This window comes from Oncorhynchus nerka, linkage group LG20, assembly GCF_034236695.1.
Source record: "Oncorhynchus nerka isolate Pitt River linkage group LG20, Oner_Uvic_2.0, whole genome shotgun sequence".
In the NCBI taxonomy this organism is placed as follows: domain Eukaryota; kingdom Metazoa; phylum Chordata; class Actinopteri; order Salmoniformes; family Salmonidae; genus Oncorhynchus; species Oncorhynchus nerka.
This window is the reverse complement of record NC_088415.1, coordinates 20911357-20937532: the sequence shown is the minus strand read 5'-3', so window position 1 is coordinate 20937532 and position 26176 is coordinate 20911357. Positions and strand designations below refer to the sequence as shown.

Sequence of the window (26176 nt, the reverse complement as noted above, 5' to 3'; positions counted from 1 at the left end):
TCTTTCTGCATAAGCCAAATCCTGACTCTGTCATCAGCATGACGCAACAGGAACCGGGATTCGTAGGACCAGACAATGTTTTCCCCCTCCAGTGTTGCTGATCATTTGCCCACTGGAGTTTCTTCTTGTTTTTAGCTGAGAGGAGTGGAACCCGGTGTCGTCGTCTGCTGCAATAGCCCATCCGTGACAAGGACCAACTGGTTGTGCGTTCCGAGATGCCATTCTGCATACCACTGTTGTACTGCACCGTTATTTGCCTGTTTGTGGCCTGCCTTTTAGCTTGCATGATTCTTGCCATTCTCCTTCAACCTCTCATCACAAACAGGACTGCCGCTGATTGGATGTTTTTTGTTTGTTGCATCATTCTCAGTAAACCCTAGACACTGCCACGTGTGAAAATCCCAGGAGGCCAGCTGTTTCTGAGATACTGGAACCGGGGCACCAGTCACTGACAATCATACCATGCTCAAAGTCGCTTAGGCTACTTGTTTGGCCCATTCTAACATTTAATCAAACAGTAACTGAATGCCTCGATGTCTGTCTACCTGGTTTACATAGCAAACCACAGTCACATGAATCAAACCATCTCTGTGAACTGGGTGGTGTACGTAATAAACTGCCCACTGAGTATGTAAAACACAGAAAGATTTTTGATTGCACTGGGCCTCTAATGTAGCTAGTTTTAGCCAAAATGGGTATTAAAAGGTAGGTGAAACCTTGGAATGGCAGACAGTGGCGTAGTACAGTTGAGAAGTGCCTCTGGTGTTGTGGAAAACTCTGACCCTGTTGCCAGTGACAGAAACATATGGGTGTAGCCAAAGTGGTTCAGTGCACTATGGTCATGTGATGAGTAATGTAATACCTGATTAATACCGAAAGGAATATAATATGACTTCATCTCCACCTTGCTGATCAATACTGTTTTGTTCAGCAAGTGCTGCTTCAACAAATCACAATACATCTTGCATCTCACTCCCCAAAATAGACAACTATATTTATTTGAACTTGAGTCCTACTTTGTCCCCTTGGGTTGGCCCTACGGCAGCCAGTGTGACAGCTCATTGACACTTCTGGTAAACGATCCTAGGTGTCCTCTCTGCCATAAATCCACTGACCGGTGGAAATCATGTTAACACCTCACCCACAAAGACATGACGTTCACATCTACAGAGAGGTGGGAGGTCTGAGACCATTGCAGATTTATGTTCAGCTTGTTACCAGGCATCAACAGTGTGGGGGAGGCTGGCCAAACATGGTTGGAGTAAGGTCTTTCTTTCTAGAAATAGTAATGAAATCCTTAATTAACCAAACCATTCAGGACATTATGTTCTTTCTGCAAACGTTCCTTCACTTGATGTCCAATGGTAGAGGATCCATGTAGTGTTTGCTCAATACCTAAACTAGCAAAGATCACAGCTCAGGTAGAAGAATTCAAGAAAGAAAAAAAAAGACATCCCATCAGTCATATCTTTATTTTCATAAAAAGCAGGAAATATCTCATTAAAGAATACAATTTCATCCATATCTCACAAAACAAATTCCTTCAAATTGGCTCACTCCACCCCCCCTAGTTAAATAGCAATGATTGGCTGCAGCTGGGGGACCATGTAAACAGAAGAACTGTACAGAGAACAGATACTGCACTCAGTCACATCTTAGATACAGAAACCACACGCAGAATGTCATTACAAATAAAAACATTATACATAGGGAGACCATGTACAGACTGTGTACTGAAAAATATTCAGAAGCACCTCAAATAAAATGTATAAAAACAAAATAGTCCTCTGTATCAAATGGGACATTTTTCATGTGTGATGAAATAATCTAAAAACATGGTTTCCTTCCTGAGGATTAAAAAACAGATAGTTGAGCCCTGAACGGGACAGTATGACTGCAGTCTCACTACATCTCTACACCAGCCATTACATTAAATTAAACAAATCATCTTATTTCCACTGAGGCTGCTTGGTAAGCAGGCCAGGGCTAGACATGTTATGTAAGAGCTTTATAAAACCATACAATGTCATGATAAAACGGAAACATCTCCGGGGAACATTCTGTCTGACGGAGTAGGAAAGAGATGGCAATTGTTTAGCGCAGAAATGTTCCACAATTCCCCCTTGTGAACAATGTGAGCTTTCTACTAGGTGGGGCATTAAATCCTATAACTACATGCTTACCAACATGGGTGGGAGAAACAGCCATGGAGGTTCAGAAAAATACTCTAATCCAAGGCCACACCTTATTGAGTTGGGGCCTTAACGGATACATGAAAATGGTTTTAAAGGAAATCACTCATCTCAATTGAAATGTATTTTATTCCACATTTGGCAGGGGACGTGATCCACTTAAGAGTCTGTTTGTGGGGAAACCACACCCTGGACTCCTGAGAGTTGATACTCTGGTATAATGCCTTCTGAAACGTGTATACATAGGACTGGAGCCAGGAGCTTTTCCTAGTCAGGACAAACTCCTGGCCTCACATGGGAGATGCTGATATTGAGGGTGAAATCTAAAGAGATGTGACCTGAACAACACAATCAAGTAGTGTGTTTATGATAAGGAACACTCCTTTAGTGGGTGACAAATCTTTTCAAAATAATGTGACTATCACCAATCGTGGTACAATAGAATCTAGTGCACAGATCTGATTTGGGTGAACTACCAGTGCACGGATCTGATTTGGGTGAACTACCAGTGCACGGATCTGATTTGGGTGAACTACCAGTGCACGGATCTGATTTGGGTGAACTACCAGTGCACGGATCTGATTTGGGTGAACTACCAGTGCACGGATCTGATTTGGGTGAACTACTAGTGCATGCTAGCAACAAAAGTGTGGCTTGGTAAAATAAATATAGTGAACTTGATTACATAAAACCATTGACAAGAACCTTGCGAAACAAAAACACTGATCCCAAAAGTATGAATTACACACTTCTGCCCTGTCTATCCAGTAGCTATTAACATTGTGAGAAATGTAATGAGAAAAAGAAACATTTTGAAATGTAACTTTTGTTGTGGACAAAGTAGAAGGTGTGATAAAAGTCGTTCGTAAGTATTTGTCCTTCATATGATGGCCATTTAATAACAGGGATAAAGCCTGGACCCGAGTCACCAAGTCCATTTTCACAAACATTTTAGACTTCAGGATAGAGTGGGGGGGGGGGATCTAAAATAGAAATATTTGCAATGCTTGGCAAGTAACAGTGAGTGACAGTTTAGCATTCTATCTATTTGGAGGTGCTAGTTAGCTGTTTTTGCTTGGGGTTGGCAATGTGGGCCAGGAGGGGAAAGAGAAGGCAGCCAGCCAACCCATGGCTTAAATAATAGTCCAGCACAGCTTGTGCCCACGTTCGTGTGTCAAGTGTGTGTGTACATGTAACTGCACCAATACCCAGCAAAAGGTCACAGAGGGTCAATTAAACACACAATAAATCAAATGAAAATAAATGCTGTGGTGTGCCAAACACACCTGCTTCTCTGGGATGGAAGTGTTTCTCTAGGATTTCTGCAGAACTGAGCAACGCTAGTGTTGTCATCCAGAAGCTGTTACGTAATGAAATGTGTTTTTTCCAGAACAGTCCTAGGAGCCTGACCGAGTCTCCTCTGCTCTAGATCACATTATTAGACTGACTAACACTGGTCACACAGTGTGAATGACAGTGTGTCTGTGTGAATATTCACATACAAATGTATGCTCATGTGTGAATGTGGTTCTGTGTGTGTGTCTCTATACAAGAGATATGAAACAAAATCAGTGTGTGTAATGTGCAGTGCCTATTAATCCATAATCTCCCACCTGGACCTTGGTCACAGGGCGATACTGTTGGTCCTGTAATATGGGAAGTCCAACAGTGAATCAGAGGGGTCCTCGCAGTCCTGTGGCGGCCCATTATCTGCCTGTGCCAGGGGGTTCCTTCTGATTACCAGGTCCAAGCTGTCTCCTGCTTCAGTGATGAGGGGGACGGTCAGGCAGCAGTCAAAGTCTCTGGTCCTTGCTCGGTTCACCTGCAACAGGAGAGGTCAGGTAACATATCACACAGGTGTAGATACTGTAGAAGGGGAAAAGATTACGTTAGTTGAACAAAGATGTGTACCTGCAGAATGCGGTCGTAGGGTTTCAATCCGGCCTGGTCGGCAGGACCATCTGGTCGGATCATGTTGACGTAGGCACCCTTCTCCAGGAGGCCGTCTGACACACTGAAGCCGAAGTCTCCACAGTCTGGGTCCTTCCTCAGGGTCACCTAAAGGACAGACAGTAAGGCCCATTCACTTGACTCGTGCAAGTCGCCAAGCTCTCCATTGGGTCCGGCACAGTGTGGGGTGTAAATTTACTTAAAGTCGGAGTGCAACGACTCTGACCGCAAAGGACCTTGCTCGCCGCAACCCTCTTGCAGAGCACAATGCCTCCTCCGTGGAAAAACAATGGCTCGCTCAGTACAATGCTATTCTTGCACAAGTCATGTGAATTGAGCTTTACAGGTTACGCATCTACAGGCTCAGTCACTCATATCATGTTTTGTTTTGCAATGTAAATGATGCAGAACCTAAGATTAATGTGGGATTATGACTGTCAAGGGTAATTAAACCAATATCAACAATTATGTATTCAATCTTCAATGAATGTTTGTTTTTAAGGGCGTTCAGTTTCAAAGTGCTTGTGCCCTTACTCAACCTACCTCCTAAGCCAACAGTACATTACAGCACAACAGAACAGACTTCTGTACATATAGCGTTTAGGTCACGTCTGCCATTTCCAAGCAGTATAGGGACTGCCAAGCAGCAGTCTGAGACATCAGAGAAGAGTCAGGAGTCAAAGCATTTGGCTCAGCGTGCGGTTTTATCTATGTCTTTATCTATTACCCCACACTTTACAAGTCCTGACTGGCCTGGCATCCACTGGGTCCAGTTAGACCCCAGTCATGGGCAGAGTTGCGTGCAGTGGTGTGTATTCATGGGTGCGAAGGGAAGCCAGGCTTCCACAAAAAATGTTGTTCAATTCGCAAGAGGCTGAATGTATCTCACAGGAGAAAGCATCCGATGGAGTGAAACAGCTTCCCTCTGTCTCTCTACATTTAGCACATTATCTGATACTGTCTGGTCCAAACGAGTATGACATTGTTGCCACCTGTAGCATTAAATGCAAGGGAAGTCAGCGAGCATTTGGTCTCCCTTGACATTCACAGCTCAACTATGAATGGTCCTGGTGAAAGAAATCAAAGAAAGTGTCAAGGGAAGCTAGCTTGGATTTGGCATCCCTCCTATCAAATTACTTTGAGAGCATAGGTCATTAAAAATAAACTATGACTTTTTGCATCTCGTGTCGTCGTCCTCCAGTGGCTAGCTAGCTAAAATTCTCTCTTTCCTAAATTAGCCATGGATAGAGATAGGAATTTGGACTTGTGGTTTTACTTAATTCTCTGTACTGGCCAATGATTATAATGGCGATTCTGATCCAACCATTAATTCATACATTGTTGTGCCCCTGGCCTGAGATGATAGAAGTTCAATATGCAGTTAGAGGTGGAAGGGTAATATTAAGGAGCTAACGTTGCCCATGAATGGAAGTTAGGCGAGCAAGCATTTTAGCCAGGTAGTCTAGGACAACAAATTAAAGCCTGTACTGTATGACAGCGTGATAGACCGTTTCGTCAACATGAAAGAAAGGATGGCATTGGCGTTTCTCTGAAAGTTGGGTGACTCAACATGTTTTTCTATTTGCAGGAACGGGCACACATGCCCGCAAACAGAAATCAGAACCATGGACAGCCACATATTTAGCTTATGTTGGACTAAATTAAAATAAATGAAAACAATTCTGGTATCTTTTAGTTGTCACTGTTTTAGACTAAACAGAGGTGATTTGATGTTGAAATGAAGTTGAGATCAAATCAAATCAAATTTTATTTGTCACATACACATGGTTAGCAGATGTTAATGCGAGTGTAGCGAAATGCTTGTGCTTCTAGTTCCGACAATGCAGTGATAACCAACAAGTAATCTAACTAACAATTCCAAAACTACTGTCTTATACACAGTGTAAGGGGATAAGGAATATGTACATAAGGATATATGAATGAGTGATGGTACAGAGCAGCATACAGTAGATGGTATCGAGTACAGTATATACATATGAGATGAGTATGTAGACAAAGTAAACAAAGTGGCATAGTTAAAGTGGCTAGTGACATAAGAATGCAGTCGATGATCTAGAGTACAGTATATACATATGCATATGAGATGAATAGTGTAGGGTAAGTAACATTATATAAGGTAGCATTGTTTAAAGTGGCTAGTGATATATTTACATCATTTCCCATCAATTCCCATTATTAAAGTGGCTGGAGTTGGGTCAGTGTCAATGACAGTGTGTTGGCAGCAGCCACTCAATGTTAGTGATTGCTGTTTAACAGTCTGATGGCCTTGAGATAGAAGCTGTTTTTCAGTCTCTCGGTCCCAGCTTTGATGCACCTGTACTGACCTCGCCTTCTGGATGATAGCGGGGTGAACAGGCAGTGGTTTGGGTGGTTGATGTCCTTGATGATCTTTATGGCCTTCCTGTAACATCGGGTGGTGTAGGTGTCCTGGAGGGCAGGTAGTTTGCCCCGGTGATGCGTTGTGCAGACCTCACTACCCTCTGGAGAGCCTTACGGTTGAGGGCGGAGCAGTTGCCGTACCAGGCGGTGATACAGCCCGCCAGGATGCTCTCGATTGTGCATCTGTAGAAGTTTGTGAGTGCTTTTGGTGACAAGCCGAATTTCTTCAGCCTCCTGAGGTTGAAGAGGCGCTGCTGCGCCTTCTTCACGACGCTGTCAGTGTGAGTGGACCAATTCAGTTTGTCTGTGATGTGTATGCCGAGGAACTTAAAACTTGCTACCCTCTCCACTACTGATCCATCGATGTGGATAGGGGGTGTTCCCTCTGCTGTTTCCTGAAGTCCACAATCATCTCCTTAGTTTTGTTGACGTTGAGTGTGAGGTTATTTTCCTGACACCACACTCCGAGGGCCCTCACCTCCTCCCTGTAGGCCGTCTCGTCGTTGTTGGTAATCAAGCCTACCACTGTTGTGTCGTCCGCAAACTTGATGATTGAGTTGGAGGCGTGCGTGGCCACGCAGTCGTGGGTGAACAGGGAGTACAGGAGAGGGCTCAGAACGCACCCTTGTGGGGCCCCCGTGTTGAGGATCAGCGGGAGGAGATGTTGTTGCCTACCCTCACCACCTGTGGGCGGCCCGTCAGGAAGTCCAGTACCCAGTTGCACAGGGCGGGGTCGAGACCCAGGGTCTCGAGCTTGATGACGAGCTTGGAGGGTACTATGGTATTGAATGCCGAGCTGTAGTCGATGAACAGCATTCTCACATAGGTATTCCTCTTGTCCAGGTGGGTTAGGGCAGTGTGCAGTGTGGTTGAGATTGCATCGTCTGTGGACCTATTTGGGCGGTAAGCAAATTGGAGTGGGTCTAGGGTGTCAGGTAGGGTGGAGGTGATATGGTCCTTGACTAGTCTCTCAAAGCACTTCATGATGACGGAAGTGAGTGCTACGGGCGGTAGTCGTTTAGCTCAGTTACCTTAGCTTTCTTGGGAACAGGAACAATGGTGGCCCTCTTGAAGCATGTGGGAACAGCAGACTGGTATAGGGATTGATTGAATATGTCCGTAAACACACCGGCCAGCTGGTCTGCGCATGCTCTGAGGGCGCGGCTGGGGATGCCGTCTGGGCCTGCAGCCTTGCGAGGGTTAACACGTTTAAATGTCTTACTCACCTCGGCTGCAGTGAAGGAGAGACCGCATGTTTTCGTTGCAGGCCGTGTCAGTGGCACTGTATTGTCCTCAAAGCGGGCAAAAAAGTGATTTAGTCTGCCTGGGAGCAAGACATCCTGGTCCGTGACTGGGCTGGGTTTCTTCTTGTAGTCCGTGATTGACTGTAGACCCTGCCACATGCCTCTTGTGTCTGAGCCATTGAATTGAGATTCCACTTTGTCTCTGTACTGACGCTTAGCTTGTTTAATAGCCTTGCGGAGGGAATAGCTGCATTGTTTATATTTCGGACATATTACCAGACACCTTGCCCTGATTAAAAGCAGTGGTTCGCGCTTTCAGTTTCACGCGAGATGGTGCTGGAATAGTGGAGGCAACTTCTGTTATTTTGCGACTAGTGGTAACTGTGTTCTAAATCCATAGTTTTTGTTGTCGTTTTCATTTATTTTATTTTAATTTAGTCCAACAAGCTAAATATGATGTGGCTGTCCATGGTTCTGATTTCTGTCTGAAAATGTTGGAAATATTAATTTACTTAACCATGCTGTAGGTCATGTAACTTTCTGTTACATGTAATATGCGGTCTCAGACTATCCGGTTTTGTTATAAAACAAAGGTGTGGTTGAATTTGTTCTACCATTGTCTTATTGTCTCGGCCTGTAGGCCTATATATCACAGTCGCAAGGCATATGAACTGACAGCAAACAACGCAATTATCAGAACACACACAGTGTAAGTTGTAACATGGTCTTGTGGTGGCTTTACCCACGCACTGCGTGTTAAAACACCGTGTTGAGGCCCATACTGAACACTTGGTCACCACCACACACACACACAGCTGATTCCATTAACGTTCTTTATATTGTTGTGTGGTTCTAAAAAGGAAGGAACAATACAAGCATTAGGATCCACTAAACACTAAGAAATAGATATACATGCAATACAATAATACAAAGACAAAATTGTGGCATAATATGAACATAAACGAATGCAAAGGTATAGCAACACATGTTGAAATACAATAGGCTACTTATAATATGGCAATACAAATACATGCATTAGCTACAAGCTAACCATAAAACTTCACTCAGAAACACTCAGACTAACAAATAGGCCTCGTCCTGAGTCAGACATTGCACACACCTACACATATTTCACATGTTCAAGAAAGGAAAACAGCATGTTGAAGTCAGTCATTACACAATACTTATTCTTCTCGAGACGGTCGGTGAACAAGCTCTACCAAGTGGTGTGCGGGGCGGAGCCCTGGAGTGCGTCCAAGTGCCCTGATTGGTTGGATGAACATAGGTGTGAATGGGTGATTGACAGGGCTGCAGGCCAATCAGTTTGAGAGGGGCAGCCTTTTGTATAGCCGCACCTGGATTTCTTTGGGGGTTAAGTCCTGAAAGGACCTAGTCCTATCCTGCAGGATAGGCAGGAAAGTGAAGGGACCAGGGCAGTGAAGGGTATCCATTTAGGGGACCATAGGGGCCAGGAGGGTGCCGGCACTGGTATACATAAGTGGCTTAGGGGCCGCAAGGGAAGGGAGGTGCACAGAGGCGCAGAGACAGCTTTGGGCAGCCCCATGGAACAACACAAGTGTTGCAAATGACCCTCTAACTCTAGTCCATCTGTTGGCGCTGAGTAAAATGCCGGAGGCTGGTCATGGCTGGAGGTGGTGGATTGCCTACTGCTGCAGAGGATTGTGGCATGCCGGCCACAACTGTCGTTAGCAGCTCATTGGCTGTTGCTGCTGAGGTTGGTGACTGCCTCACCACTGCTGAAAGCAATGGCACCCATGGTGGAGCAGGTGAGGACCCCTGGGCGAGGCTCATCAGGGATCTGGAGGCAGGGGCAGGCTGGGCCCTGAAGACGGGCAGGAGGTTTGGCATGTAGCACTGAGGGATCGGACTGCTTGTCAACTGAGACTGGGGGCTGAGGACTAACTGAGGGCAGAAGCTGCAGACCTAGTGTGGCAAAGAACCTTTAGCCTGGTGGAGCAGTGGACTGAGGGTTGACTAGAGCTGTAGACTTTGAAACGAAAACATCTTATGGCTGGGAGCCTAGTGCCAATAACTTGGGCCTGACAGGTTAAGTAGCTCTGGACCTAAGAAGGAAAACCCACTCTGGACCTGACAGGGAGACACTCACACTGACTCTGGACCTGCCAGGGAGAACGACTAATAGCTAGGAGAGCAGTGGAGCTCTGGGCCTACTAGAGGAACTGGTAACTCTGAGCCTAACCGGGTAGAAGCCTGATGACCCACCTGGGCTAGGTACTGAGGGCAGACTTATGCTGGGGAGACAGACCTAGCATGGCGGGAGACTGATGACATAGTGCTAGGGACCGAGAGCTGAATTAGCATGGTGCTGGCAACCCGGGGTGGATAAGCCTGCACTTAACCTTGCCAGTAGCTGCAGGCTGTGGTTACATACTAGGAGCAGGCATAGAATCCACAGCTTGGCTTGGGATCTGGACCAGGAGGCGTTCCCGACGCGCTGGTAGATACGACATAGGCGGGGCCTCCAGAGTGGCACAGTGGTCTAAGTGGTGTGCCACTAGAGATTCTGGGTTCGAGTCCAAGCTCTGTCGCAGCCGGCCCCGACCGGGAGACCCATGGGGCGGCGCACAATTGGCCCAGCATTGTCCGGGTTAGGGGAGGGTTTGGCCGGCAGGGATGTACTTGTCCCATTGCACACTAGCAACTCCTGTGGTGGGCCGGGTGCAGTGCACGATGACACGGTCACTAGGTGTACAGTGTTTCCTCCGACACATTGGTGCGGCTTGCTTGTGGGTAAATGGTTAGCGCGGCTTGGTTGGGTTGTGTTTAGGAGGACGCACGGCTCTCGACCTTCGCCTCTCCCAAGTCCGTACGGTAGTTGCAGCGATGGGACAAGACTAACTACCAATTGGATACCACAAAATTGGGGAGAAAAAGGGATGTAAAAAATATATATATATATTTTTTTAAAGATACGTAGGCTCCAGCCGGGTAGGGACTGGAGCGACTACGCCTTGTGGGCCACTTCGGAACGTAGTAGAAGTCCCAATGCTCCCATTGAGGTGGTGAACACTCTGGCCGGGGAGGCCTGGAGTCGAGTCTCTCAGGTAAGCAGCCGGGCTGACTATGGAAGTATCAGCAGCCGTGGTGCTTCTGAGGCCATGACGATGGTCAGGAGAATAACGGCAGTAATGGTGCTCCCGTGGTGGTGACTCAGGCCGGGAGGACCTAGAGTACGCCCTCCTGAGCTCTTCCTGCTCATAGATCAGTAGTCCCTCTGCAGCTCCTAACTGGAGAGGGTGTACTCACTCACCACTGGGAAGGCCTGGAGCAGGGCTTGTAGTAGTCTCTTGGATGAGAAAGTGAGGAAGGCTCAGGTGCGTGACCGCTTCTATGGCGGGGGTGGGCTGAGGTGGGTGGTGATGGTTGTCTCGTGGTGAGACGCACAAACTCCTCTTTGGGTATCTCAACATCTTAACTATAGCAGGTTAGAATCTGTCTCAAAATTTTTTTTTAACTATTGGTAGCTAAATGAAAAATGAAAAAAATGTGTTAATAGGAGCTCGGCTGTGAATGCCCTCACCCGCTAGTAACTTATGCTGATTGCTTATGTTCTTCTCACTATAGTGTTGTCCATGCTGAGGTCCATGCTGAGGCCCATACTGAACATTTGGTCACCACCACGCGCGCACACACCGACACAGCGGATTCCATTAATGTTCTTTATATTGTTGTGTGGTTCTAAAAATGGAGAAACAATACAAGCATTAGGATCCACTTAAGAGACTAAGAAATAGAAACACAGTACCAGTCAAAAGTTAGGACACCTACTCATTCCAAGGTTTTTGTACATTGTAAAATAATTGTGGAGACATCAAAACTATGAAATAACACATATGGAATCATGTAGTAACCAAAAAAATGTTAAACAAAAATAGATTTTATATTTGAGATTATTCAAAGTAGCCACCCTTTGCCTTGATGACATCTTTGCACACTCTTGGCATTCTCTCAACCAGCTTCATGAGGTAGTCACCTGGAATGCATTTCAAGTTAATTTGTGGAATTTCTTTACTTCTTAATGTGTTTCAGCCAATCAGTTTTGTTGTGACAAGGTAGGGGTGGTATACAGAAGATAGCCCTATTTGGTAAAATACCAAGCCCATATAATGGCAAGAAAAGCTCAAATAAGCAAAGAGCAACAACAGTCCATCATTACCTTAAGACATGAAGTTCAGTCAAGGCGAAAAATGTCAAGAACTTTGAAAGTTTCTTCAAGTGCAGTTCAAAAACCACCAAGCACTGATGATGAAACGGGTTCTCATAAGCACCACCACAGGAAAGGAAGACCCAAAGTTACCTCTGCTGCAGCACAAATAAATGCTTCACAGAGTAACAGACGCACTTCAACATCAACTGTTCAGAGGAGACTGAATGAATCAGGCCTTCATAGTCGAATTGCTGCAAAGAAACCACTACTTAAGGACACCGAAAAGAAGAAGAGAGACTTGCTTGGGCCAAGAAACATGCGCAATGTACATTAGACCTGTGGAAATCTGTCCTTTGGTCTGATGAGTCCAAATTTGAGATTTTTGGTTTCAACCGCCGTGTCTTTGTGACGCAAAGTAGGTGAACTGATGATCTTCGCATGTGTGGTTCCTACCGTGACGCATGGACACTGTCAGTGATTCATTAAGAATTCAAGGCAAGGGCCTCCCGGGTGGCGCAGTGGTTAAGGGTGCTGTAGTGCAGCGCCAGCTGTGCCATCAAGTCAAATGTATTTATATAGCCCTTCGTACATCAGCTGATATCTCAAAGTGCTGTACAGAAACCCAGCCTAAAACCCCAAACAGCAAGCAATGCAGGTGTAGAAGCACGGTGGCTAGGAAAAACTCCCTAGAAAGGCCAAAACCTAGGAAGAAACCTAGAGAGGAACCAGGCTATGTGGGGTGGCCAGTCCTCTTCTGGCTGTGCCGGGTGGAGATTATAACAGAACATGGCCAAGATGTTCAAATGTTCATAAATGACCAGCATGGTCGAATAATAATAAGGCAGAACAGTTGAAACTGGAGCAGCAGCACAGTCAGGTGGACTGGGGACAGCAAGGAGTCATCATGTCAGGTAGTCCTGGGGCATGGTCCTAGGGCTCAGGTCCTCCGAGAGAGAGAAAGAAAGAGAGAATTAGAGAGAGCATATGTGGGGTGGCCAGTCCTCTTCTGGCTGTGCCGGGTGGAGATTATAACAGAACATGGCCAAGATGTTCAAATGTTCATAAATGACCAGCATGGTCGAATAATAATAAGGCAGAACAGTTGAAACTGGAGCAGCAGCATGGCCAGGTGGACTGGGGACAGCAAGGAGTCATCATGTCAGGTAGTCCTGGGGCATGGTCCTAGGGCTCAGGTCATTTGAAACTGGAGCAGCAGCATGGCCAGGTGGACTGGGGACAGCAAGGAGTCATCATGTCAGGTAGTCCTGAGGCATGGTCCTAGGGCTCAGGTCCCCCGAGAGAGAGAAAGAAAGAGAGAAGGAGAGAATTAGAGAACGCACACTTAGATTCACACAGGACACCGAATAGGACAGGAGAAGTACTCCAGACATAACAAACTGACCCTAGCCCCCCGACACAAACTACTGCAGCATAAATACTGGAGGCTGAGACAGGAGGGGTCAGGAGACACTGTGGCCCCATCCGAGGACACCCCCGGACAGGGCCAAACAGGAAGGATATAACCCCACCCACTTTGCCAAAGCACAGCCCCCACACCACTAGAGGGATATCTTCAACCACCAACTTACTTATCAGAGTCCCTGGGTTCGCGCCCAGGCTCTGTCGTAACCGGCCGCGACCGGGAGGTCCGTGGGGCGACGCACAATTGGCCTAGCGTCGTCCGGGTTAGGGAGGGCTTGGTCGGTAGGGATGTCCTTGTCTCATCGCGCACCAACGACTCCTGTGGCGGGCCGGGCGCAGTGAGCGCTAACCGAGGTTGCCAGGTGCACGGTGTAAGAAAAAGAAAAGAAAAAAAGGAATTCAAGGCAAACCAGCATGGCTGCTACAGTGCTTAGTGGGACTATCATTTGTTTTTCAACAGGACAATGACCGAACACACCTCCAGGCTGTGTAAGGGTTATTTGATCAAGAAAGAGAGTGATGGAGTGCTGCAACAGAAGATCTGGCCTCCACAATCACCCGACCTCAACCCAATTGAGATGGTTTGGGAGGAGTTGGACTGCACAGTGAAGGAAAAGCAGCCAACAAGTGCTCAGCATATGTGGGAACTACTTCAAGACTGTTGGAAAAGCATTCTAGGTGAAGTGAGTTGACAGTATGCCAAGAGTGTTCAAAGCTGTCATCAAGGCAAACGGTGGCTACTTTGAAGAATCTCAGTTTAGATGTCTTCACTATTATTCTACAATGTAGAAAATAGTAAAAAGAAAAACCCTTGAATGAGTATGTGTCCAAACTTTTGACTGGTACTGTACATGCAATACAATAATCCAAAAATAAAATTGTGGCATAATATAAACATGAATGAATGCAAAGGTATAGCAACACATGTAGAAATGCAATAGGCTACTTATAATATGGCATGAATAACAATAGCGCTAGCATTAGCTACAAGCTAACCATAACTTCACTCAAACAATCAAAGCCTAACAAATAGGCCTCGCCCTGGGTCAGACATTGCTCATCTATACATATTTCACAACACTTACATGTTCGATGGATGCACAACACTTGAAGATAGGCAAACAGCATGTTGAAGTCCGTCATTACAAAATACTTGTTTCTTCTTGAGACGGCAAGTGAACACAATCTAACACAAGGTATGCAGGGCTGGAGCCCTGGAATGTGTCCAAGCGAACAGAGGTGAACAGAGGTATGAAGAGTGATTGACAGGGCTGCAGGCCAATCAGATTGAGAAGGCTGGCCTTTTGTACAAGTCTGAAATTCAGATTATTTTTCAGTTCTTGAATAGGAACTTCAATGCACTTCCTAAATTAACGGAATTGAGATGCTGCCTCCAATCCTGCCATGTACCTTCAGTAGTTCCAGGGTTGTAGGGGAGCTGGTCTCCTGGGGCTCCCCTCTCCCCCTGGGTGGTGTGTCCCTGGTCCTGTTTGATCTCTGCAGGTTGCTTTTGGTTTTGGGCTCATCATGAATGGGACCCCCCTTCACAGGACTGATTCTGCTCTGTAGCACTGAGTCATCCTGGGACCTCGTTTCCTCCAGATACAGGCTGAGAGTGCTGCCAGTCATGGACGCCTGGGAGAAGACAAGAGGATTGTTAAATTACAGGTGTGTGAATAAAATAACATGATATACATGTATAACTGAAGACATGCACACTCACAGCTTGATTTAATAGGGAGGCTTTGTGCCAATGTCTCCAATGATCAAAGTGGCAGCAAGAGTCTGGACGGTCTAGACAATCAGGCTTTTATTTATTTGTATTTTATTTAACTAGGCAAGTCAGTTAAGAACAAATTCTTATTTACAATGACGGTCCAGGAGCAGTGGGTTAACTGCCTTGTTCAGGGGCAGTACGACAGATTTTTACATTGTCAGCTCGGGGATTTGATTAAGCAACCTTTCAGTTACTGGACCAACACTCTAACCACTAGGCTACCTGCCGCCCCAATTGTTTCTTTTAGTAGCAGATTGGGACAGATAGAGGGAGCTTACCTCCAGCTCCCTGAGTATCTCTGATTGGCCGCAGGTCTCTAGGTCCTGCAGTGCCTGGGACCAGAAGCTATCCTCCTGTTTCCGGGTGCCATGGTAACTAGGGGGGCTGGCGTATCTATGACAATGCAGGAACCAGAACATGAGAGGAGTCTTGCTGTCCAGAGACTGGGGTGTTTTGAGACTGGTTTGAAACAGTTGTTGCCTGCAAAGCAGCGTGGGTAATGCAGGCAATGGACTGCATGACGTTGAGAGGTCCTTTAAAAACCTTTCAGGCCTCAGTGAGGGCAAGAGTAAATGCTCTCTCTAACACAGAACAGTGTAGTCCCTTAGAATAGAAAGAGTCTTCATGCAGATAGTTCATCGTTTAAAAGTTAAGCCACTCAAAAAGCCACAAAAGTTCAGAAAAAAATCAAGTGAAGAGTTAAGAGTGAGGCAACAGACAAGGCAGAGATGTGTCCATGGGGCCTTTGGGTGTTTTAGAGGGGCAGGTTTGGTGAAGACAAAAAGCGACAGAAAAATACACGTTTATGTGAAACACCAGGAGCCTCACGTGCAGTTAGTAAAGCAGATGAGAGAGAGAGTACCTGAGAAAGGGAGGAAAAAGCACAGATAGGAGCAGATAAAATGGAGGAATGAAACAACGATGGTGATTTAGAAAAACATTCTAAATCCAAATATTTGAGTGACATTGCAGATTTATTGGATTCACATTCCAAATCAATAGCTGTCAGTGAATCAATACAGAGTTTTAGACTAAACCAGACTTGAAAGACAGATTTTTTTGTACCTCACTTCAACATTTATGATCATTGCTTACATACATGGAGGCATACAGAAGGCATACACGTAGATTAAAAGGAAAAAAGAACAACACTGAAAGCCACAGAATGAAACAAATTATTACAACTATCAAATCCATTAGCCAGATCTGTATTATGTGCTTTATGACTTGGAAAAAGCACAAACAGCCCCGGAACCAGGCAGCAGTACCCCATGCTCATTGTAATCATGGTACTGGCACGGACCCTGTATATAGCATGCATTCTCGTGTTCTTTCTCGTGTGTCTCCTTCCTTTATATAATGTCCTCTCACTTTGATACTGAATACTGCTGTTTGCAAGAGCTTGCAAGTAATAATTTCACTGTAGTGTCTTATACTTGCTGTATCCTGTTAGCCTAAAGTAGGCACTCACCCAGCAGCCGTATCCCAGTCATCCTCAGTGTATCTCCCATCGTAGAGGTGAGAGTGGTGGGTAAGGCCAGTGGAGATGGAGTTGGGTTGGGTCCTGGGTGGTTTGGTGCGTCTCCACTCATTAGGCTGGAAAGTCAAATCTGCAGCTCTGTGGAGATACGTTCCTGCACACAAGCGACAAAAACAAACAAAAAAAACATAACTTTCTACACACCCAACAACTGATTTCAGGAGAGTCATGTGAGCATATCAATCTAAAGTGCCCTAAACTGGTTGTCTAAACTGGTAATGACTACGCGTCCATGTTCTGTCCTCACCTTGGCTGCCGTAGTCAGCGTCGATGCCGGAGCCGTCCCAGGAGCTCATGGCAGAGTCCATGCTGGGCACGGTGGCAGAGTACACCCCTGAATGTTTACTGGTCTTCTGAGAGTCAGTCAGCTCATCCTCTGTGTCGCTCAGGAACCCTGCCTGCTCCGACATCTGCTGCACATCTGATTCTGCATGGGAACAAAGTCAGTGGAGAGTTAAGTGAGAATCATAACTCAATTATGTAATAAAATACACTGAGGATACAAAACATTAAGAAAACCTGCTCCTTCCATGACAGACTGACCAGGTGAAAGCTATGATTCCTTATTGATGTCACTTGATAAATCCACTTCAATCAGTGCAGATGAAGAGGAGACAGGCTAAAGTTGGATTTTTAAAGCCTTGAGACAATTGAGACATGGATTGTGTATGTGTGCCATTTAGAGAGGGAATGGGCAAGATAAAAGATTGAAGTGCCTTTGAACGGGATATGGTAGCAGGTGCATCGGTTTGTGTCAAGAACAGCAACGCTGCTGAGGTTTTCAAGCTTAACAGTTTCCTGTGCGTTTCAATAATGGTCCACCACCCAAAGGACATCCAGCCAACTTGACACAACTGTGGGAGTCAACCTGGACCAGAATCCCTGTGGATCGCTTTTGACACCTTGTAAAGTCCATGCCCTGATGAATTGAGGCTGTTCTGAGGACAGAAGTGGGGGTGCAACGCAATATTAGCAAGGTATTCCTAATGTTTGGTGTACTAAATAAATACACATACATACACAGACAGTTGAAGTCGGAAGTTAACATACACTTAGGTTGGAGTCATTAAAACAAGTTTTTCAACCACTACTACTTTCTTGTAGAACTATAGTTTTGGCAAGTCGGTTAGGACATCTACTGTGTGCATGACATGTAATTTTTCCAACAATTGTTTACAGACAGATTATTTCACTTAAAATTCACTGTATCACAATTCCAGTGGGTCAGAAGTTTACATACACTAAATTGACTGTGCCTTTAAACAGCTTGGAAAATTCCATAAAATTATGTCATGGCTTCAGAAGAGTCAATTGGAGGTGTACCTGTGGATGTATTTCAAGGCCTACCTTCAAACTCAGTGCCTCTTTGCTTGACCTCATGGGAAAATCAAAAGAAAGCCAAGACGTCATAAACATTTTTGTAGACCTCCAATAGTACACATGTATAAACACCATTGTAGACCTCCAAATTGTAGACCTCCAATAGTACACATGTATAAACACCATTGTAGACCTCCAAATTGTAGACCTCCAATAGTACGCATGTATAAACACCATGGGACCACGCAGCAGTCATACCGCTTAGGAAGGAGACACGTTCGGTCTCCTGGAGATGAACGTACTTCGGTGCAAAAAGCTCAAATTAATCCCAGAACAGCAGCAAAGGACCTTGTTAAGATAATGGAGGAAACAGGTACAAAGGTATCTATATCCACAGTAAAACGTGTCCTATATCGACATAACCTGAAAGGCCGCTCAGCGAGGAAGAAGCCACTGCTCCAAAACCACCATAAAAAGCCAGACTATGGTTTGCAACTGCACATGGGGAAAAAGATTGTACGTTTTGGAGAAATGTCCTCTGGTCTGATGAAACAAATATAGAACTGTTTGGCCATAATGACCATCGTTATGTTTGGAGGAAAAAGGGGGAGGCTAGCAAACCAAAGAACACCATCCCAAACTCAGAAGCACAGGGGTGGCAGCATCATGTTTTGAGGGTGCTTTGCTGCAGGAGGGACTGGTGCCCTTCACAAAATAGATGGCATCATGATGTAGAAAAAGAATGTGGATATATTGAAGCAATGCTACCAAATACTAATCGAGTGTATGTAAACTTCTGACCCACTGAGAATGTGATGAAAGAAATAAAAGCTGAAAGAAATCTCTCCACTATTATTCTGACATTTCACATTCTTAAAATAAGGTGTTGCTCATAACTGACCTAAAACAGGGAATATTTACTAGGATTAAATGTCAGGAATTGTGAAAAACTGAATTTAAATATATTTGGCTAAGGTGTATGTAAACTTTACTAGTGTCATGCACAAAGTAGATGTCCTAACCGACTTGCCAAAACTATAGTTTGTTTTAACAAGAAATGTGTGGAGTGGTTGAAAAAACGAGTTTTATTGACTCCAACCTAAGTGTATGTAAACTTCCGACTTCAACTGTATATGCAGATGATAGTCTTATACTCAGCTGGCCAATCCCCGGATTTTGTGTTAAATGCTCTACAACAAAGCTTTCTTAGTGTCCAACAAGCTTTCTCTACCCTTAAACGTGTTCTGAACACCTCCAAAACAAAGGTCTTGTGGTTTGGTAAGAAGAATGCCCCTCTTCCCACCGGTGTGATTACTATCCCTGAGGGTTTGGAGCTTGTGGTAGTCACCTCATACAAGTACTTTGGAGTATGGCTAGACAGTACACTGTCCTCTCAGCACATATCAAAGCTGCAGGCTAAAGTAAAAATTAGACTTGGTTTCCTCTATCGTAATCACTCCTCTTTCACCCAAGCTGCCAAACTAACCCTGATTGATGACCATCCTTCCCATGCTAGATTACTGAGACAATTTATAGATCGGCAGTTAAGGGTGCTCTCGAGCGGCTAGATGTTCTTTACCATTCGGCCATCAGATTTGCCACCAATGCTCCTTATAGGACACATCACTGCAATCTCTGTATACCCGTTGCAAGACCCACTGGTTGAAGCATATTTTTTAAAAACCTCTTAGGCCTAACTCCTCCCTTTCTGAGATAACTACTGCAGCCCTCATCCTCCACATACAACACCCGTTCTGCCAGTCACATTCTGTTAAAGGTCCCCAAAGCACACACATCCTTGGGTCGCTCCTCTTTTCAGTTCCCTACTGCAACAAACACTCAAACTGAACAGTTTAATCTCAAATCTCTTCATTCAAAGACTCAATCGTGGACACTCTTACTGACAGTTGTGGCTGTTGTCTCTACCTTCTTGACCTTTGTGCTGTTGACTTTGCCCAATAAAGGTTCATACCATGTTTTTGTGCTACTACCATGTTGTGTTGCTACCATGTGGTTGTCATGTTGTGTTGCTACCATGCTGTGCTGTCATGTTTTGCCGCCTTGTTATGTTGTCGTCTTAAGTCTCTCTTCATGTAGTGTTGTGTCCTATATTTATATTGTATTTATTTGTATAATTCCAGGCCCCCGTCCCCGCAGGAGGCCTTTTGCCTTTTGGTAGGCCGTCATTGTCAATAAGAATGTTTTTAACTGACTTGCCTGGTTAAATAAAAGGTTAAATAAATAAATATATTTAAGGTTATTTGAATTGTACTGTACACGTTTGCAGCTAAAAGCTGAATTACAGCATACATAGACCTATGTAAGTAAATCAAATACTAATGAAGATCTCGTATACAACATTACAGTCAAGCAGCATTAAGCAATCTCTCAATGTAAGGCATAAGGCTGTTGTAGTATCTGTCAAAGTTCAGTTTGTGACTGGATCAGGTAGATCGGCTAATGACATGGCCTCTCGTCGGAGGCAGCCATATACTGTAATCCTGGGATTATACAAGCTTCTGGGCCAAAGGATCAGCAGAGGCAGGTGCGGCAGGATTCCAAGGTCTATAAGCCCAGGTCATTGCATGCAGAGTCGTAGGGGGTGTAGGTGGGGCCCATGATGATTTTGGTTGCACTTCGTTGGACCTTGTCAAACTGGTTGTGACACATGGGTGCAATACCGGAGCAGTGTACTCGAGCACTGGATGGACAAAGCAGGTGTAGACTGCCAGAAGGTCTTCAGGGGGAGGGTGAAGTGGTTAAGACGGTTCATCATGAAGAGCCTCCGGTTCCCTTCCGTGGTAATGTCAGATGTGCTTGTCCCATTTTAGGTTGGCTCGGAATGTCACGCAGAGCGCTTTGGCAATGGACACCACCTCAAGCGTGGGGCCGGAGATGGAACTCGGAACGGAAAAATGACACTAATTTCTCCACTGTAAAACTGCATATCGGCAGATATATCGGTATAGGTAAGCTTCGTCCCCCCCCAAAATCTAAATCAGTATGGGACCAAAAAAATCATATCGATCCAGCTCTATTTAATTATGTCAATGAAATGCTTCCAACGAGAGAATATTCAGTTTGTCAACATCAAATCCAATGATGGCAGTCTTTCCTTCCATCCAGTCAGTCTTCAATAAAGGAGGCTTCACATCCCCTTCCATGCATACTTTTTAAAAATCAATTTAATTAACAAACTTAACAATAACGATACATACCGTCTTGCCGTTTTTTGATCTTGAGGGTGACAGTCTCTCCGGCCATCTGGAGCAGATGGATGGCCTCACTCAGTGGTTTCCCCTTCAGACTCACACAGTTAATGGCCAAGACACGGTCCCCTATGTGGATGGCACCAGTCCTACAAACATTAGAAGACAATATTTGTATCCCTTTGAAGGAGGAGGATGCCACTGAAAACATAGTCATTTCCAAGGGTACAAAACTACAAACATATCCAGCATATAATAAACAATAGATAATAAAGCAACGCGGTAATTGGTGTCACGACGCGCCCTTTTTGGGTGAGGATCATAGCAGAACCCCTCTCTCACCACAGGTTTATGACGGACGTAAATACCGAAACTCCCTTCCCCACTCTGCCCAAATGAAGGTGGAGAATCCCTTTGTCACCACAAAGAAAGACTTTGCAGTACGGTAACGTCAAAAGGTGGAATAATTGAGCAGTATTTCTGTATTCCAAGAAGTTGGAGTGGTCCATGGACGAAGAGTTTGTTTCATTTGGTGATGTCATGAAGGACAGAAGACACACATTACTGTTTTTTTGTTTGTATACACTTCCCAATTATGGATCTGAATGTTGTATAAAATAAATGATTGAGTATAGGAATACTTTTGAAAAGATGAAATGTGATGTTAGCCTTCTTAAAGAGAGTACTGGTTTTCATATAAAGTCATAACTAGTCAGTGGCCACACCCCCGTGAGGACAGACATTATACCCCAAACGTAATGGAACCGCCCTCCAAGACGACTGCTTATGAAGAACTCCCGACAAAATGTACATTGAGATCAGAAAACATGGAGCTGTCACTACATGCTGAAATGGTTGGCAACTCTACCAAAGGACAAGACCAGAGAATGCGTAGATCATCCCCACACTGAAATGGTGAAGAAATCTAAAGTTAAATTATTAGTTTAATCGTATAATTAAATTACACAGAGAACTGATTTCATAATATACAGGCTTCACATTTAATGATAGTCAACGTTACGACATCGGTAATTGGTTGTTCAAACCACCTAAAACCAACAGAAAAGTCTTAGAATGTTGTAACTACATGTCCATACACGTTGAGGATGTTACATCATGTCATCACATGGCATGATGCTATTACATGATGTCCTCAACCTGTATGGACATCTAGTTGCAACATTCTAAGACTTTTCTGTTTTGTGTGCCAACACAAAGATATCTCATGCCACGTTGCGGCACGCCTATGCTGCCTAAGGAAACACGGTCATGGAAATAAGGCTGTTGTGAATATAGGTGATTCTGTTGGAACTTGCAGTCAAACTCCTCTGACGATCATTGTTACGATGCCAATAAGAGTAATTGATTTCACAATTTCATGAATCAAATCTTCTAGAGAAGAAACTATTTTCCTGGGCCAGCGTCAATCCACATCTAGGAAGACCACATAATTGAACACACATCCAAACCCACACACAGATTCTGACAACATTAGAAACACAACATGAACATAAACATGCACGCACAGTTAAATGATAACCCTGGGTTTAACAGGGAAAACACTGTAGCTGACCAGTCACCCCTTCACAGCTCTATTCCCATCCCTGAAGCACATGCAGATTTAAACTGGGCTAGGTCTGTGAGAGGTTTTGCTAAGGAAGCAACTTCCAGCTATTCTGGTAACCTCGTGTTTGAGCACGACCGACTGTAATAATAAAGTTTTAAAAAGTAACATTTGCCTTTTTCATCCTATTTATTGAAATAAATCTGTGGAATTATCGGAAGATATCGATATATTGGTAAAAGGCCAATAATATTGGTGAAACAATATATTGGTTGTGCTGTAATGAGAAGGTGATGAAGGCTATCAGAGAGTGCTGATATCTCCCCATCTTAGAGAGTCCCATCTCAGAGAGTGCTGATATCTCCCCATCTTAGAGAGTCCCATCTCAGAGAGTGCTGATATCTCCCCATCTTAGAGAGTCCCATCTCAGAGAATGCTGATATCTCCCCAGTTTCATAAGCTTTTCCATATGGTTGTGACCTTAAAACTGCCTGGCTGTCCAGTTTGACCAGACAGTAATAAAGGGCTGACTGACAAACAACAGACCATACTATTGCTTATTGATATATTTTAAATATCACAGTGAGGCTTTGAGGGCTTGCTGTTTCCACAGATATCCACTCTAGTGGGCAACACAGGCCAATCATAACAATAGTCTGTAGGGTCCTCCTCTCAGCCATACTTTACAACCTTAACAATAGTCTGTAGGGTCCTCCTCTCAGCCATACTTTACAACCATAACAATAGTCTGTAGGGTCCTCCTCTCAGCCATACTTTACAACCATAACAATAGACTGTAAGGTCCTCCTCTCAGCCATACTTTACAACCTTAACAATAGTCTGTAGGGTCCTCCTCTCAGCCATACTTTACAACCTTAACAATAGTCTGTAGGGTCCTCCTCTCAGCCATACATCACAACCATAACAATAGACTGTAAGGTCCTTCTCTCAGCCATACTTTACAACCATAACAATAGACTGTAAGGTCCTCCTCTCAGCCATACTTTACAACCATAACAATAGTCTGTAGGGTCCTCCTCTCAGCCATACTTTACAACCATAATAATAGTCTGTAGGGTCCTCCTCTCAGCCATACTTTACAACCATAATAATAGTCTGTAGGGTCCTCCTCTCAGCCATACTTTACAACCATAACAATAGTCTGTAGGGTCCTCCTCTCAGCCATACTTTACAACCATAATAATAGTCTGTAGGGTCCTCCTCTCAGCCATACTTTACAACCATAACAATAGTCTGTAGGGTCCTCCTCTCAGCCATACTTTACAACCATAACAATAGTCTGTAGGGTCCTCCTCTCAGCCATACTTTACAATCATAACAATAGTCTGTAGGGTCCTCCTCTCAGCCATACTTTACAACCATAGCAATAGTCTGTAGGGTCATCTTCTCAGCCATACATCACAACTATAACAATAGTCTGTAGGGTCCTCCTCTCAGCCATACATCACAACCATAACAATAGTCTGTAGGGTCCTCCTCTCAGCCATACTTTACCACCATAACAATAGTATATAGGGTCATCTTCTCAGCCATACATAACCATAACAATAGTCTGTAGGGTCCTCCTCTCAGCCATACTTTACAACCATAACAATAGACTGTAGGGTCCTCCTCTCAGCCATACTTTACCACCATAACAATAGTCTGTAGGGTCCTCCTCTCAGCCAAACATCACAACCATAACAATAGTCTGTAGGGTCCTCCTCTCAGCCATACATAACCATAACAATAGTCTGTAGGGTCCTCCTCTCAGCCATACATAACCATAACAATAGTCTGTAGGGTCCTCCTCTCAGCCATACATAACCATAACAGTCTGTAGGGTCCTCCTCTCAGCCATACATCACAACCATAACAATAGTCTGTAGGGTCATCTTCTCAGCCATACATAATCATAACAATAGTCTGTAGGGTCCTCCTCTCAGCCAAACATAATCATAACAATAGTCTGTAGGGTCCTCCTCTCAGCCATACATCACAACCATAACAATAGTCTGTAGGGTCATCTTCTCAGCCATACATAATCATAACAATAGTCTGTAGGGTCCTCCTCTCAGCCATACATAATCATAACAATAGTCTGTAGGGTCCTCCTCTCAGCCATACATAATCATAACAATAGTATGTAGGGTCCTCCTCTCAGCCAAACATAATCATAACAATAGTCTGTAGGGTCCTCCTCTCAGCCAAACATAACCATAACAATAGTCTGTAGGGTCCTCCTCTCAGCCAAACATAACCATAACAATAGTCTGTAGGGTCCTCCTCTCAGCCATACATCACAACCATAACAATAGTCTGTAGGGTCCTCCTCTCAGCCATACATCACAACCATAACAATAGTCTGTAGGGTCCTCCTCTCAGCCATACATCACAACCATAACAATAGTCTGTAGGGTCCTCCTCTCAGCCAAACATAATCATAACAATAGTCTGTAGGGTCCTCCTCTCAGCCATACATCACAACCATAACAATAGTCTGTAGGGTCCTCCTCTCAGCCATACATCACAACCATAACAATAGTCTGTAGGGTCCTCCTCTCAGCCATACATCACAACCATAACAATAGTCTGTAGGGTCATCTTCTCAGCCATACATAATCATAACAATAGTCTGTAGGGTCCTCCTCTCAGCCAAACATATAATCATAACAATAGTCTGTAGGGTCCTCCTCTCAGCCAAACATAATCATAACAATAGTCTGTAGGGTCCTCCTCTCAGCCAAACATAATCATAACAATAGTCTGTAGGGTCCTCCTCTCAGCCATACATCACAACCATAACAATAGTCTGTAGGGTCCTCCTCTCAGCCAAACATAATCATAACAATAGTCTGTAGGGTCCTCCTCTCAGCCAAACATAACCATAACAATAGTCTGTAGGGTCCTCCTCTCAGCCATACATCACAACCATAACAATAGTCTGTAGGGTCCTCCTCTCAGCCATACATCACAACCATAACAATAGTCTGTAGGGTCCTCCTCTCAGCCAAACATAATCATAACAATAGTCTGTAGGGTCCTCCTCTCAGCCATACATCACAACCATAACAATAGTCTGTAGGGTCCTCCTCTCAGCCATACATCACAACCATAACAATAGTCTGTAGGGTCCTCCTCTCAGCCATACATCACAACCATAACAATAGTCTGTAGGGTCATCTTCTCAGCCATACATAATCATAACAATAGTCTGTAGGGTCCTCCTCTCAGCCAAACATATAATCATAACAATAGTCTGTAGGGTCCTCCTCTCAGCCAAACATAATCATAACAATAGTCTGTAGGGTCCTCCTCTCAGCCAAACATAATCATAACAATAGTCTGTAGGGTCCTCCTCTCAGCCAT

General features: G+C 44.6%; 1 protein-coding gene across 8 annotated transcripts in view; it reads right to left on the bottom strand.

The window, feature by feature from the left end:
* Nucleotides 1-1453: 1453 nt before the first annotated feature.
* grip2a (glutamate receptor interacting protein 2a) overlaps nucleotides 1454-26176 on the bottom strand; it is a 68967-nt gene continuing 44244 nt past the window's right edge. For 4 of the 8 annotated variants that reach the window (XM_029621524.2, XM_065005295.1, XM_029621526.2 and 1 more), the window contains 7 exons: nucleotides 21253-21392; nucleotides 16962-17141; nucleotides 16646-16808; nucleotides 15453-15567; nucleotides 14808-15032; nucleotides 4104-4250; nucleotides 1454-4014 (listed from right to left, as the gene is read on the bottom strand). In XM_029621524.2, the coding sequence (XP_029477384.1) occupies nucleotides 3817-4014; nucleotides 4104-4250; nucleotides 14808-15032; nucleotides 15453-15567; nucleotides 16646-16808; nucleotides 16962-17141; nucleotides 21253-21392 (1168 nt within the window). In that variant the 3' untranslated portion in view covers nucleotides 1454-3816. Of the gene's footprint in view, nucleotides 4015-4103; nucleotides 4251-8605; nucleotides 11507-14482; nucleotides 14612-14807; nucleotides 15033-15452; nucleotides 15568-15598; nucleotides 16037-16645; nucleotides 16809-16961; nucleotides 17142-21252; nucleotides 21393-26176 lie in introns of those variants that run through there. The other 4 variants (XR_010460133.1, XR_003859396.2, XM_029621529.2 and 1 more) reach the window with 4 other exon arrangements.